Here is a 17150-nt window from a genome sequence, read left to right on the forward strand (position 1 = left end):
GAGGAGACCGATCTCCTCAAAGACAATCAAACACCACTGACCGATACTTAATCCCAACCCTTCGTCAAAAAATTACCGAATAACTCAATAATTCGATAATCGCTTATACCATTCAACAAATAATCCGTTTAAAATCGTAAATCCCTCTTCTCATCGGCTACCGAACTGATTTTCCAAAAATAAATCCCCCCCAACTGTCCCCCAAGGGTCATTCGACTTTCAAAAAAAAAAAATCCCAAAAATCCATAGGCGTGACCCTAATACACCCGTCAATTTTTCGGCATCAATACAATACCCCTCCCAAGCATAAAACACCTCCCTCCCTCCTCCACCCCTAAAAAGTTGGTGCATCGGTTAAATTTATATTATCCCAATGCATCGGCAGCAGTGAAAATATCGTTGTGAATTCATTCCCGGGATTTTCAATGTTGATCCGACGAGACTGTCCCCCCTTGTCGGGATTGTGTTCCAGTGGGGGGGGGGTTAGGGGGGGGGGTTGAGTCTCGTTTTCTTGTGTTATGCTTCCTTTACCTGAGCGGCATTGGGTGTCCCTTTGGCAAGGCACCCACGGTTTGAATAGGGTACGTCGTTTCGACAAGGGCTGGTTTAATTCTCCCTCCCTCTCTCTTTTTCTCTCTCTCTCTCTCTCATACACCCTCTGCCCCGCACCCCTCCCCTCTATCCCCACTTGAATTGTTCCTGGTCCCCCTCCATTGGCCATCGCACAGGATTTAGTAAATGTTGGCCGTATGGTGGCGCACTCCTGCGACTGTGCGATGAGATCTCCCCTGAAATGCCTCCACCCGTCACCCAAGAGCAGTCAGTGCGAGTCGAGCTTGCGACCATAGCGTATGGTACCTTAAAAAAGGAAAATCTAATAATTTTGTGTACGCACTGCGCTATTATGCCCTCCCAAAGAGACAAAACGTTCGTTACACGGTGAAATGAAAATTCAATCGTTTATAAAGTGTGTGTTAAGTGAATAAAAAGGATAATTATTCAGTTATTAATAGACTGAAAGTAATTATCACACTTGGCTGGGAATACGAAGGGCCAAACAATTACATAAACACCGAGGATACATGTGTTATTGATAAAGTGTTTAGTTACACATGTGGATTAAACGTGAAAGAGTTTTGAAAAAATGATGGAGTGGGCATTGATGTGATAGGGTGTGTTATTAAAAATTTTATGTTTTGGTTAAATTTATTTGAAATTGAATTTAACCATCTGGTTTGTGAATAATTAATTGTACTGGAGACATCTGGGAATTATTTAAAAATGGCTGTGAGATGCTGTGTACCAGGGATTTATGTGATAACGGTGGGATTTTTATTGTTCATCGGTGGACTCGGTAGTGTATCGGGCTCGTGTCACTGGTCGTCCGACGGCAATGAAACCCGTTCAGCTGTTTGTACACTGAGAACACTTGAACCATCGGGTGTTGCTGCACTCTTACCACCCCTCGATGGTGCATTCAGATTGCGTCTTGAATGCAGTAATGTACATCATTTTGAGAGTGTTATATCGGGTGAGAGTTGGCATCGTTTGAGTGGACTACACGAATTATTCATTGATAATTGTAAAGTCCTTAGAATACCAGAGGCAGCATTTCAGCCATTTAAGGAATTAAAAAAATTAACACTGCGTACAAAAAATACGGAATGGAGTATTGGAAGGAATTTGGAACTATCTCCTAAGGCACTTGCTGGACTCCGAGAGCTTCAGACGCTTGAAATAGCTGATAGCAATCTCCGAATACTACCCAGGAATGTACTGTGCAGTCTCAACAATCTCCAAATTCTCAATCTCACTGGAAATCAATTTCGGGAGATGAACGATGTTGGATTAGCTGATGCACGAGCCAATCGTGCTGATTGTCATGCTGATATACGTATACTTGATCTGTCACACAATGAGATAAGGAATTTACCGGAGGATAGTCCATTATCAGGATTGAGACAACTACAGGAACTTTATATTCAGCACAATGGAATAAATGAAATAGCTAGTGATGCACTGACTGGATTAACAAGTTTACGTGTCTTCAATGTTAGTTACAATTCTTTGGATACACTGCCAGACGCACTTTTTGCATCAACAAGGGATCTCAGGGAGATACATCTTCAACGAAATGAATTAAAAAATTTACCCAGCGGTATATTCATACGTTTGGACCAATTACTTGTGCTAAATATCGCTGGTAATCGTTTGGATAACGTTGAGGAAAAGTTATTTTCGGGATTGATAAGGCTCATTGTTCTTGATTTATCATACAATTCACTGTCACGAATTGATGCCCGAATTTTCAAGGATCTCTTCTTCCTTCAGATATTGGATTTACGTAATAATTCAATTACACACATCGAGAGTAATGCATTTCTACCTCTGTATAATCTTCACACACTTGAATTATCGGAGAATCGTTTGCACTCGATTGGTCCACAATTATTCAATGGATTATTTGTACTCAGTCGTCTTACACTTTCGGGAAATATGATTGCCAATCTTGATCCTCTGGCATTTAGAAATTGCTCAGACCTGAAGGAAGTTGACCTGAGTGGTAATGAATTGACAGCGGTCCCGGAAGCCCTACGTGATCTGACCTTTTTGAAAACCCTAGATCTTGGAGAAAATAAGATAACGGAGTTTCACAATGGTTCTTTTAAAAATCTCAATCAACTCACTGGTCTACGTCTCATTGGAAATGAGATTGGTAATCTTTCCCGGGGAATGCTGTGGGATCTACCTAATCTTCAAATATTGAATCTTGCTAGAAACAAGGTACAGTACGTTGAGAGAGAGGCATTTGAACGCAATGTACATCTCGAAGCAATACGTCTGGATGGAAATTTCTTGACCGATATCAATGGAATATTTTCGACTATAACAAGCCTTCTACTCCTGAATTTATCGGAAAATCATATTGAGTGGTTTGATTATGCATTCATTCCCAGTAATTTAAAATGGCTCGATATACATGGAAATATCATCGAGAGCCTGGGTAATTACTATCAAATACCTGATCTCAAAGTAAGAACACTCGATGCAAGTCACAATCGTATCACTGAATTAAAATCATTGTCAGTGCCTGATAGTGTTGAATTATTATTCATAAATAATAATTACATAAGTACAGTACATGCTAATACATTTACTGGTAAAGTTAATTTAACACGTGTCGATATGTATGCAAATATGATTGAAACAATGGAACTTGCTGCATTGAGATTGACACCAGTGCCAGAGGGTAAGTTCTTACCCGAATTCTACATCGGTGGTAATCCATTTAATTGCAATTGCTCAATGGATTGGCTACCAGTTATCAACAATATGAGTGCATTACGACAACATCCACGTGTTATGGATCTTGACAATGCAATGTGCCGTATATCGGGGCCCCGTGGTACAGCAATGGTACCAGCATCAATGGCTAAACCAGAACAATTTCTATGTCGTTATGAGGCCCATTGTTTTGCCCTTTGTCATTGCTGTGATTTTGATGCATGTGATTGTGAGATGACATGTCCATCAAATTGCAAATGTTATCACGATCAAACATGGAATACAAATGTTGTTGATTGTTCCGGATTGGCAACTCAGGATATACCACGTAAAATACCAATGGACGCAACTGAAGTTTATCTCGATGGTAATGATTTTCGTGAATTACAAAATCATGTTTTTATTGGACGTAAAAATATGCGTGTACTGTATGTTAATGGAAGTGGTATTGAATCAATTCAAAATCGTACATTCAATGGATTAAATAATTTACAAACACTACATCTGGAGGACAATAAGATTCACGAACTCAAGGGTTTTGAATTTGAACATTTGGTTCATTTACGAGAACTTTATCTGCAGAATAATCTCATTGGTTTTATTGGTAATTTAACTTTACTGCCGTTGAGATCATTGGAGATATTACGACTCAATGGAAATCGTCTTGTCACATTTCCAGTATGGCAAGTTACACTTAACACACGTCTTGTTGAATTATCACTTGGTGGTAATCCATGGTCATGTAGATGTAAATTTCTTCAAGAATTATCAGCCTGGGTATCTGATAATGCCCATAAAGTTATTGATGCCAGTGATGTATGGTGTTATAACAATGAAGCTAGACCAGCTTATCGTCGTCGTCTCAATGTTAATGAGACAGCTTGCTCCGATTATTTTGCCCAAGGTGGTGTCATTGAGAGTATAATGGTATCTGATTACCTACCCATGGTAGCAGCAACTCTTTCAGCAGTACTATTACTACTTGTTATAACAGTACTGGCATTTATATTTCGTGAGCCTGTTCGTACATGGGCCTATTCACGTTATGGTGTGAGATTTTGGGCAAAGACAGCCCAACCAGAGGATAAAGAACGACTCTACGATGGATATTTCTGCTACAGTCCTAAGGATGAGGATTTTGTTTTACACTCATTGGCTGTTGAATTGGAACATGGTCCCAGTGGTTTACGTTTGTGCCTTCATCATCGTGATCTACCCTGTCTACGTGCTGCTGCACCAGTTGTATTGGAAGCTGCTGAAGCATCAAAGCGTGTTGTCATTGTATTGACAAGAAATTTCTTACAGACAGAGTGGTCACGTTTTGAATTTCGTGCTGCTGTACATGAAGCCCTCAGGGGACGTCCTGGTCAGTTGGTTGTGGTACAGGCTGGTCCTGTTACACCTGAAGCTGAAGCTGATCCAGAATTGAGGCCTTATTTACGTACAGCAACGACACTCAGATGGGGGGAAAAACGTTTTTGGGAGAGATTGAGATTTGCAATGCCACCTGGTGATGCATTAAGACGAAAATCATCGTCATTGTACAGGAGAAATGTTAATACTTATACATTGGAGGGTAGACCGGAGAAGGAGACATCGACATTGCGTGTACATGGTCATATACCTGGACATCATCATCCATTGTTCAAGGATTCACCAGAATTATTACAAGCACCACCTGCATATTCAAGTACAGCAACACTTGGTCATAATAATCAGGTTAGACTCGAGCCAGGTGGTAGGGATACCCCGGTGAGTTCGGCAGCAAGTCCAAGCCCGAGGCTCACGATGAATCGTGCCTACCAGGAAGGACCTTTGGATGCTATCAATGAGAGCAGAAGACCATTGTCTGAACACATTTACTCTTCCATTGATTCCGATTATTCTACACTTGAGAGAAATGCCTGGAGACAACAGCAGCCACCACCACCTGGACAAGCATATCTTGTGTAATTGCCAGGGGAATTTTCTTCGTGTTTTTTTTTTTTTTTTTTTCCCCCTTGTGAACGTGGACTCAGGTCTCTGCGACAGAGGTTGGACACAACCTCGGACTGTTATCTAGTGTAGTGAGAGAATATGGAACGCAATGTTTCGTATTTGATGGAGTGCTAATTTACGATGGAATACTCGTCGTTTACACCGACGTCTAGTCAAAGGAAATTGTCTTGGCTCGTGACGTCACTGGTGGACAATTTCGTTGTTACAACGAGGGATATTCAGAGGCAAGTGGTAGTGAACGTTTTAGGCCTCTTAAAGTTTGGCAAAAGAAAATATTTAAAAGGATAAAAAAACAGTGAATTGTGACGATTGTGTGCTCCCTGTCCAATGATCGTTATTGGTATTCATTCTTCTCCCCATTTGCATTCGCTCTCTTCCACTTTGTCTTTTGTGATATTGTTTATTACTGTATTTTTTATTTCGATCTTTTGTATTACAATTTGACTGGAATTTTGTAACCAGTGGAGTAGAAATATTGTGCTCAATAATTGACAGATATTTTGCTTTGAGGGACTTTTATTGTGAGAAAAGGGTAATTAATTCGTATTCTTTTTTTTTCATTAGCATCAAAGAACTGATTCTTTTGTACTCATTAATTAAATAACTTTCATTAAAACGTAGCACCGTAATATTGGTTTCGTAAGCTCGCTCTTGCGTTTTTTTTTTCATTGAAATTAGCGATAAAAGAGATGAGAAAATCCTGTGGATTTTCGTTGAATATCAATTTGTGGGTTTTTTCTTTTAATGAAATTAATTTTTTTACTGCTAAGCAAGGGAAAATCGTAGATGCGTTATAGTTCTATCGTTCGCCCGTCCTCAGTTAAGAAAAGTTTAATTTGTTCAGTTTTTCAAATTTCTTTTTGTAACATTGCATTGTAAAGTACCGATGGCCTACCTCGCCAATGACTAAATGACTTGAAGAAGAAAAAAACAATATGATATTATTTACTTAATTAATTACTCGCTTAACGAAATAGTCATGGGTGGGGGCTTACGAGAGTACCCGACGTGACTCGGCTGTAAATATTTACTCCTCTATATATAATATATATACGAAAAAAAAGTGTATAAATTTTCAGATAAAATTATGTTCGTAATGAGACGAGTGCAACTGAATGAGAGCGGTAGTGAGTGAAAATTCAAACGAAAATAAAAATGAATGAGAAGATAGGAAAAAGACTAATGAGAAATGTAGTTAGGCAATGTTTTCTAATTTTATATGACTGAATAGAAAGAGAAGAGAGAAAACTTGTATGAGAGAGTTGTTGTATGATATGTAAATATGTAACAAATTTTCGCCTGATGTAAGATAATACTCGCCATGAAGCAACAAAAAAAAAATTATCTGAGATGAAATTATCAATTAATAATTAAATGTAAATCAGATTTAAACTCAAAGTAAATGGAAAAAAAAATGAGAGGACAGAGTGACAAAATTGTTCGAACAAAAATACGTATAAACGCTCTTATACGAATCTAAACTAAACATTAAATTAAAAATACAAAATACGAAGGAAAAAAAAAAATGAAGAAAATAAAAAAAAACTACCTACGTTGTACATTTGCTATACTTCAATTATTTAAATCATGTGAATAAATTTATAACTTACGTTATCGTTTCAATTTAAATTAAAAACAAAATGCATTGAGTCAATTAATTTGTTCATTCGCCAACACGTAATTACCATATCCCATCACGCATCCTTTAATCCATTCCGGCAATAGAAATGAAGAGAGGAGGAAGAGGAGGAGGAGAAGGAGGAGATGGAAAAAAAAACAATAGCCACAAATTATGGGTTATACGTCCGTGAAAGAAAGATGGAGAATGGGGTACATTGGGATGAGAAAATGGAATTGTAACTCCCTAGTAATTCATCGGATCTACCTCTTGTCCTGTTCTCTCACTTCCCCACTCCCCCTCACCCCCCCATAGCCACCTTCTCCCCTTTCTTTTCAAATGAAAACAATGGAGAGAACATACCCGTGTGTCGACTAATTGGAACTGGCAAGTTGAGACGTCAAATCATTGTTGTCATAATTAATCACAAAGTTCGATTGAAATTCCGATGATTTTAACGTGAATTTTGCAATTGGGGGGGTTGATCCACGTATTGATGTCATTGATGAGTTGCAGTGACTCCACGAGTCTGCTTTCTTTTTTGTGGCAATGACTGGAATGGGGGCAAAACGATACATGTACGCGCATACATATGATACTGTGGGGTGTTGGGTGGGACGGGGGGTGGATGAGGCAACTGGAGCCCGCGGTGCATCGATCGTAACTCGGTATGCGGTGGTGCGCACGTTCATTATTGAAGTACCCATCCTCCTTTCGATTTTTTTTTTTCTTTCACTCTTGCTCTTAACTCTCAACTGCCCTTTCATCGCCTTGTGTAACCTTTTAGCCCCGCTGTGTACACAAATAATGGGTCTTGGGGTCTGTCGTTTTGGGAAATCGACGGGGATCGAAAGTATTCGGCATTTTGACACCAGGTGATGATTAATTCGTGGGAGAGGGTGGGATGGGGTTTTATTTTTATTGGGGAGGGAAAGGGTTTTTTGAGGAATGAGGGAAAAATTATCTGATATTTGTAAACCGTTAATATTTTAAATTATTGATAATTAGGTGGGAGCAGGAATACAGTGACTTTCAATAATTTAGTGAATTATCCGATGATGTTTGGGTCGTATAAATAATATGTCAGAAAATACTGACGGCCGGTCATTCAAAAAACCGTCGAAATTTCATAATTTTTTTGTAGACGCTGGTCAAAGACAAAAAAACGTCTGGAGGAAAGTAAGGGTTCTCTGAACTCCAGAGGGATTAGGGCCCAAACGTCTTAATGCACGTTTACAAATCACAATTTTTTTTATCCACATGTTTTATTTACTGAATATATTTACACAACAAATACATAAATTAAAAATGTTAAACTGTCTTGAGGAATCACATTGCCTTTACGAAAAATATTAATTGCCTGCAAAATGCAATTTTAACCCCTGAATATTCATCAGTTCGTCCCGATGGGTCTCACCCCCTTTAACCCCCAACATTTCACGATTAAAAATGTTGAAAATACATTCTCAAATTTTAGAGACTACGAGTCTTGTCATTACAGATGTACCATTGAAAGATCTATCCATCGTCTGTGAACAGTTAATTTTTTCTGTTTCCCTAATGATGATTGCGGTAGTTTCGATGAGGTGAATGTCCCAGTCAGTGTCAGGTAGGCACTTAACCCCTCAAAATTCTCATGGATTACAATCATTAAAATTAATTTTTGTCCACCACCAGCATCATCATCACCTCATTACCCTGTCCAATGTATAAACATCGTGACAAAATATCATTCCCGGAACATTTGTTGATAGATATAAAAATGTAGCCTGAGTACTCAGTGGTTATGGCATTTGAGAGGTGGAAATAAAAAATATGGGGACACGTGACAGGTGGACCACCTTCGTATGTCCATGAATTACATAAATAAACGCTAGTTAACATCGGGCACCGGAGGGTACTTCAGTGATAGGATCTCTTCTCACGTCTTACAGTTGTCCGTAGGGCAAATGCCGCGTTCTCGTACCAGGGGCCAGTCAGGGGCCTCACAAATTTACCTCAGTGAGTTCAAAGTCTTACAACATGACTTTCTGAATGTGTGTTTTATTTCTGATGTCTGTGTATGAAGGCCCCGAGTTGATGTTCATAATCTTTACGGTTCAGTGAGAAAAAAAGGGGGGTGTGAGGGGAGGGATAGGTACTTTAATGTCACTCTGACAGTGCTAGTCCTCATGCATAATCGCTTTACTTTGTGATATTTTTTATGGAATATTTTTAACCTCAGGGACTTCTCGACGGTTTTTGAGGATTTCATGATAAGGATCACTGTCCGTTATTTCAATGATCAACGGATAAGGATGTGAAATACATTCCTCTCGGGTTTGGGGGATAATGGAAAGCTTTTGTGGAAGTATGAGAATGAGATTGAATTATAATGAGGGTTGGAGAATGGATTTTCACGATGGTTTTCGATTCACTGGATGTTTGACGATTTTTCGACTTTATTTTGATTTTATATTTGTGGTGATAGGGAAGCTAGATTTCAGGTCATTTGGGGGTGTTTTACTAGGCTCGGAGGGAGTGTCAAGACAAATCAATATTTTTTTATTCGATATGTGATCAATTAAATTGAATGAGCTGAACCCATCGATCCCTGAGACCTTTATTCGCTGGATTTTTGAATATTTCGATTCAAATGAAAGTCTCTGTTTTTTATTTTACAACAAACGTGCTATTGTTTATATAATTGTATATGAAGGAAGTCATAAATAACCAACATATTCCAAAAATTCAGAGTGAAGTTCAGTCGAGGTACTGGCTTGTAAAAAATTCATAAATCTACATATACTCACGAGAATGACTCTATGAGTGATGTTGGGTGAAAATACTTCCACTGTTCGGGTTGGCATATGAGATCACGGAGTTGGAAAAGTTTTCCTGAGGCTTCTATAGCGCACTACTTCGCCTTCATCTCTTTCCACCCCTCCTCTCCCTCTCCCTTCCTTCCCCCTGCCCTTTGACATGGGAATTTCTTAACTTTTCGAAGCATTCAGCGCAAGTAGTTTTGGAACGGTATACGCCCCATGCTCCACTGTCGAGTTCGGTGGAAATTGTTGGCTTTTCAGCCACAGTAAGAAACTTCGTTCCAGGCACACATATATTTGACCTCATGATATTATTCAGTGGAAGTAGGGAGGGTGGAGAACAGGAGAGAGAGGGAGAGAGGGTGGGTATGTATTACTGTGAAAATGTGGACGAAAATAGAAGGGTGGCAGGGGCTTTTGAAATTTGGCGGACGAAATTCCGAAGATAACTAGTGAGAAGATGGATTTTTGTGTTCAATTCGATGTGGAAATTTCCAGAAATTTATTTTGATGGTTGAGAATTTTTTTTTTTATTGGTTTCTGATGGGGTGAGAAGCAGTTGGTTTTATACGATAAATATCCCTAACCCATCCAACATTATTCCCCATCACCCCTGGCCTGTTCACCCCCTTATAAACTTTGACAAAAAATATACAACAACAAAATGATAATAACAAAGTCAAACATCATGCATTAAACATGGCACTTGTACCGTACCCTTGAAACATAGACATACATGTGCAGGTCCGTGGCCATATTTACTCACGGCATAAGTGTTTGTTAAATGTATTATCCACTCATCGTAAAAAAAATAGCTCTGCGTGTGTTGACACAGGCTCTCTCGGTGTAGGAAAAAGTGAATGAATAAAAAAAAAAAAAGATGGAGCGGTTGGTACACCGTTGGCGGAAGCAAGGCGATGTGATCCCGGAGCTTTTCCATTGACTGGCGGTGCAACAAGACGAAGAGAGATAGAATGAGTTGGTTTTTTTTTTTTTTTTCATCGATAAGTGGTTGTACAGGCCCTCTCCATTGTTCACAGACTGGGACAGGCATTCGGCAATAGCCACAAGGGAGAATGATCGAGGCTATTCATCCCCCTTGTCGGTCTGTACACGCGCCCGAATCGAATCGAGGGGGTAAAAGTCCAGGTTCCCTCGAACCCATGTGACGAATCAAAATTAACGAATGACAGAGGCCTATGCAGTTTGCTGTCAATTCAGTCCCCCTTGGTCACCCACTCAAATGCAACGTCTCGGGGCCTCATTGTAATTGATTTTTCTCATTCGAATGATAATTCGCCGTATCGCGACAGACTTTTTTGACATCTTAGAAAATCACGGTGGGTGTGTACGCGTTATATACCAATTTAGACACTTTATTATGTATCATATATTCGGCCGACTTTTTTCGCTCCCCCAACAGCTCCTTCGAATTCGTCACGCGACGTGACACCAGCTGCCGCGTACCATCGAAAAAAAAAAAATCTATATATTTTTTTTTCTTCGCTGACTTTTTCGTTTTTTAATAACCATAAAATCGCGGCAGCTGTCGCACACACAGAGAAGAAAAATACAGAGGCCTTCCTCCTTATCGCAATAACCCCTCGCGTGGAATAACAATAACGATATCGCGTTATATGTAGAAAACGGTGGATCGATAATCCAACGGGAGAGTGGGACTTTTTTCTTCTTTTTTTTTTTCATACATAGACGAAGGATAACGTGCTCTCGGGTATGTGCGTGGGGTAATGTATGTTCGTGAGAACGTGTCTTATTTTATTCGACATTTTTGCAATTTACTTTTTGACGTTTTTAATTTCTCGACTCTTTTTTTTCCATTTTTGTAGTCATCGCGATAGGAAAAAAAACGCGAGGGAGATATCCGGGTGTAAATTTTTAGACCAGTTGATATTAATGATGTGACGATAATGAGGAAAAGGGGATATTAACGGAGAAAGGGATAACATCAAAGGACTGCAGTGCAGTCGACTTGTTTTTACAAAATGCTGTATTTTTTTATTTATTACAATACACAAAATTTTTCAAAAATTCCTCCAGTTAAATTCAAACACTTACAGATTAATTAATGGAACCGATTAATTTTTAGACCAGTAAATACTACTGAGGTGGTGATAATGAGTGATCGTAGCTAGTCGTGTAGAAAATAAGGTGGTAAGGGGTGAAGGGAAAAAAGGAAAAGCTCAAGAGTTAATACTCATTGCTGTTGACTTGAGTCCCCCACACCCTCTGTATCTTGTTTTTTGCAGCCCCACTTGATGCACACGATGCTCCTTACGGTATTGAACTGTAATCGATTATCCACGAAATAAGCGATGCGAAAAAAAAAATATTCTCAACCCCCTGGCATTGAGAGGGCGAGAAGGGGTGGACGATTTACTGATGGGTGGGGCCATCACTGGCGAAGGGGTCGACGGGGGTTGAATGAGAGAGAGAGAGGGGGGTCCCTCTCTTCACCCTATTGTGCTTGATAATAATAATATTGGTGGGACAGCGGCGAGGGGGTGGGTGGGGGGGACAAATGGTAATGGGACATCTCTTTTGTCTTTCTTTTTATCCAGAGGGTGGTCGCACGCTCAAGTAATATTTTCCAATATTTTCCAGTCTCTTTTCATTTGTGTTAAATTTTCTTCATGAAAATTTCGTTATTACCGTGTACTCTCATGTGCTAGCATAATTAATGCAATTAAAATGGCTGAAACCCCGTAACTCCCGGGGAACTAAATTGGATACCGGAATTGTAGACCAGTGGGCTAAATAATTGTACATTTTGCATTTATTTTTATTCCAAAGAATGGCCACTGGAGGGATGGAGGGGGAGACAAATGTTGAGGGTGATAGTGATATATATTGATAACACTCCAGTATATGATATGTACTAATTACATATATCTAAATGAGTCCTGAAAACATATTATAATCATTTTCAATGTATTTGGGCGATTTGAAGGGGTGGGTGAGGAGGGAGAGGTGGTCGTGCTCTACATATCAACATATTTTCTCGCATATTAACTCTAGAAACTCGAGTTTTCACGTTCCTATTGGCCGTGAAATGCAAATTAACGCGGAAATCGTATGAATTTCGTGCACTCACATATTCCAGTTGGTGCTCTCTCCATCCAACTAATATATACCTCTCCATGTAACTGCCCTGTACTCATACCACATATTAACATCGGACTTTTGCATTCGCTTACTCATTATTTACGGCTTACCTCATTGTTTCGTGTACGCCATTCAAGACCCGGGTAATTCCCCTCCGATGCCATTGTCTTTTGTAAAAAAAAAAAAAAGATGGGGCGGAGGGAGAGTTTTCTACTCATTCTTTTTGTAATGTAATCATTTTAATTTTTTTTTTTATTTTGTTGTTGTTGGGGAACTCGAACAATTGTTGTGTCACAGGGGAGATGCGTTCGACTGCCGATTGAGTCATAATTTTCCGGGAATTTTGGATGATTTTGTTAGATTTGGAGAATAATAATGGGATAATGACGGAATTTTGAGGTGATTGGAGGGCGATGGTGGTCGTAGGGTGACCGGAAAATTACAGATGAGTCCCTTATGCCCAGTAGTAAGTCAGGAATAACCACTGTTATGACCGCATGTCGGTAATTTAGGTACTGAATTTTACTAGCTTTTTGACGTACAGAATTACATGGAAAACTCATGTATTATTCTTCATCTCGATTGCCAACGAGTTGTACCAGTGTACACCCAACATTCTCTGAAAATACTCAATATCCATTTTCTCCACATGATTCAAACGTAGGGTAAACGATTCTATAGTCCCCTATCTCACTATCTCCGTTAAGTTGAAGTTGGTAGTTATATTTACGACGTTATAAACAGTTTGTTGACTGGTCATGGAGACCGGGGCACTACCACATTGTGGCATAATTATCTGGGAAAAAAAGGACCTTCACGTTCATGTCCTGTTGATGCCTCTGATCCAGAGACCGGTGGAATCGACGATTGATGAGACAACTTAATTATCTCTTATTGAAATGTAAGAACAACAGAGGCAACTTCTTCGCGAAATTTTTGCAGAATTTTCCTTCGCGTTTGGGACAAAAAAAAATGTAAAAAATAGTGAAGTCTGACGGTGTCATTCTGCCTCCTGTCACCGGGAATTCAAAGTGTAGGAGGAGATCTACCGACTACGAAGCAGAGATCAATATATACTCAGAATTATCATCATTCCCAGGGGTTTCATCGTTTCATGGAAAACCGAGCATGAGCTCGCAGTTGAGCGAACTCAACTGTGTAGTTTCTAACCCATCAGGAGCATTGTCGAGACAAAATGGAAATACGAAGGTGCATTGGCCATTCAACTTGACAACAATAGATTTCGAAATTCCACAAGTAGATCCGTGATATTTGATGCAATGATTTACAAAGGGATATTAGCTCAAACGGCTATCGAACCATGAATGACTTGACGCTGAAATTTCTCTTATTCCTCAATTATCGACTTAATTACCCCTTCCAATTCACCGAGAACAGACGCCTGTGCGTAGATTAATTTTCCTGATTTTCCTCTTCATTGAATTTATCGGGAAATTCCGCATTCATTTCAGGTAAAATTTCTATAACTTAACGTGCAATTAATTCTTGTACTTTAGTCGTTTATCATTTAATTTTATCAAACGAAGTCCGAGGTAATTTTTCATTTGTGGTGCCCTAAAAATTTGATAAACTCAGATTTAAAAAATCATGCGGACTCCCTATTAAGGCAGAAACCAGTGAAAATAAATGACCGAAGGGTGGGAGAGGGATAAAACAAGGAAAAAACATAACGTCCGAGTGGTCTTGCATTTTGTATCGTTGGACTGACCCTTTTCCCTGGCTATACCAGTGTACAGTGTAAGAGTGCTACTCCGTGAATCAGCTGTCTTCAATAATTAAGGTCTGGTAGTACACTCACCGGTACAAGGCAGTACACTGGCCAATGCCCGAGTGGTTGTTTCAGGATGGCCTCGACTTTTACCGGGCCCTTTCCAACCGAAATAACTCCTTTTCGACTCTTTTATTATTCCCGATGTTTCGGCAACACGTGAACACGAATGTACAGAACTATTCGGATACCGAATGTGGTGGCTGTGGACGAATCCCTTTAGCTTTGGTGGACCGACAGGAGGGAGATCGATGAAAGTCCCGGGGATGAGTTTATGGTGATCCCTTCCTGTGGGTTCTCGCGGGGGATAAAAAAAAAATTGGGTAAAAATTACCGGAAACAAAGGAAATATTGTGGTGGGAAGATGACGTGAGGTGAGACCGAGGGTTTAACTATTTTTCAGGGGGAAAGGGTCAATGCAGATGAGTCCGAGAAATGTCCCAGTTTTCATCATAAAAACGATCTCGAAAGTCTGTCCCACCGACTGTCATTGGTTCAGTCATTAGAGGCGGTTAATTTGAATTGAGAATTTTTTAATTTTCAAATTTTCTATTGGGATTTGAGTAATTATGATGTGCGTTTCGTCTCGTAATGAAGGAAAAAGGCGAATTTGATGGCGGACGGTAATGTATGCAGGCTAATACCTCCCTCGCTCGATGTAAAACCGGAAGTTGGATAAATCGAGTGACATAGAAAGACCGAGTGAAACATGGCTAGGTTTTAGTTTAGGGGACAGTTGTGAATATAGTTGGAGTAGTGGTGGATAGGTTTTTGAACGGGAGAAAAGCCAGCTGGGTGAGTCCAGTGAGTCCGAAGACCGTGTGCACGGAACTTGGGAATGAGAGCCCACTCATCTGTCCGGTGGCGGGGTTTTGAGTTCGTTGAACCGTTACGTTTCCCTTGCACTTGTCCGGTATTAAAGCCAGTACGAGGTATGTGCTTTAGAGTGGAAAACTGTATGACTGGTATTTAAAGTTTAAAATGTCGGGAGAGAATTCTTGAACGATTTCAGATTTTAATTGATGAGATAATTGCGATGAGAAGGGGGAGGAGGGGTTGGACGAGGGAAAGAGGAAGTAAAATTTACCGATCGCGACGGGAAATGAGAAGGAGTGGGAGTAATATTAGAGACTGGATTGAGGATATTTTACCCCACATTTGAGTACCTTTTAAGGTGCCCTATTAAGACGGGAGATGGAAAGAAATTTTAGGTAGAAATTAGCCCTCTGGGGGTGAGACGAGGGACGGAGATTAGTTTTAGAACAAAGATGAGCTTCTCAAGTCTATTTTTTTCAACAAAATCGGACCTAAAAAGTGGTTAATTGTCATTTCGTCCCACGTTTCGTCCTCTGGAGGTCTAATTATTATCCAGAATTTTTTTTTTTAATCTTTAAGCCTCAGAAACAGGTGAAGCGTATCTGCTGCGATGTTATTTTTAAATTCATTTAGAATCGCCCACCCTTATGACCCTCGTGATCCCCTCCATGAATTAAGGTCTTCAATAAATTGGGAGGAAATGGACAATTCACCAAAAACGATTTATGATTCCGTATCTTGATGAGGTTAATGTCTAGTCGTAGTGCCGCGGTCATGAATGATATGTATGTATATGTGCTGTGACTGAATAGGGTTCAAGTGTTTTTAATTGAGGCGGAAAACATTTTTTATTTCGAGATACTCTCTGGGTCCACTGTGTTAAATGATGTTGTCTTGAAGACACTTTTAATAACGTAAATTAAAACAGTACGACATATTTTCTAGAGATCCTCAATATTTTTCAATTATTTTCAATTATTTCTTACTTACAACCCTCAAGTGTAATGGAGGGGGCCCTCAGCACAAGGCCCCTTCTATTACCCCCCTCAATCGACGAATTCCCTAATTCCAACGTTCTCAAAACCCCCATCTTCTCCCCCCTCCCCTCCCCCCAATGACTCGACGATTCTTGGAAACTCCAGGAGGAAATAAAATATAGTAATTCTGAGGGAAAATCTAAGGGAGTGAGGCTTCTGCGGTTTTGTCGGCTGTGGGGGTGAGCTTTTCGGCTCATGTGGATGGTATTAGGGTGCAGTGAAAGGGGTGAGAGGGGTTCTTCGGGTTTCAACCCTGGCAAATGCACACAGATTAACGCCAGTGAATATCGTTGACATGTGAGGAGCACAAACTGGTGAAAATATAATGTTCTCGAGGTATGCGCATGCAAACAGGCGTCGTCAACAGGGACGACGAAGCCCTCCAATGATCGGATTAACTTCAACGAGAGAAAAGAAACCAGGGGGAGGGTAAAATGAAAAGAAAAAAAAAAATGAGACAAAGTGAAGTGTGCGAGTAGTCTTTTGGAAGGATGAACACGAACGGAAGTGGAGGATTTTAACAAATGACACTGGGGAAAAAAAAAAATGTCTCCAGTGGTCCAGGGTTCCCTCGATTGGTGCAACTCCACGTGTCCAGTTGGATTGTGGTTATTGCTGGGGTAAATCGGTATGAAATGCATTTTTTTTTAACGTCAATGGGGAAATATAAAGGACAACAA

The 17150-nt window shown here is 39.9% G+C and overlaps 2 protein-coding genes across 2 annotated transcripts in view; both read left to right on the forward strand.

Annotated features, from left to right (window-relative positions):
- LOC135169578 (facilitated trehalose transporter Tret1) overlaps positions 1-17150 on the forward strand; it is a 220185-nt gene that overhangs the window by 10510 nt on the left and 192525 nt on the right. The window lies entirely within an intron of this gene.
- LOC135169570 (toll-like receptor 7) lies at positions 835-6924 on the forward strand. Its single transcript, XM_064134664.1, has one exon. The coding sequence runs from the start codon at positions 1282-1284 to the stop codon at positions 5236-5238; it is 3957 nt and encodes a 1318-aa protein (XP_063990734.1). The 5' UTR covers positions 835-1281; the 3' UTR covers positions 5239-6924.

This window comes from Diachasmimorpha longicaudata, chromosome 15 (assembly GCF_034640455.1).
Source record: "Diachasmimorpha longicaudata isolate KC_UGA_2023 chromosome 15, iyDiaLong2, whole genome shotgun sequence".
In the NCBI taxonomy this organism is placed as follows: Eukaryota; Metazoa; Arthropoda; class Insecta; order Hymenoptera; family Braconidae; genus Diachasmimorpha; species Diachasmimorpha longicaudata.

What these genes read in the sequence shown, in the direction of transcription:
- LOC135169570 (XM_064134664.1), top strand. Translation starts at nt 1,282, where the DNA reads ATGGCTGTGAGATGCTGTGTACCAGGGATTTATGTGATAACGGTGGGA.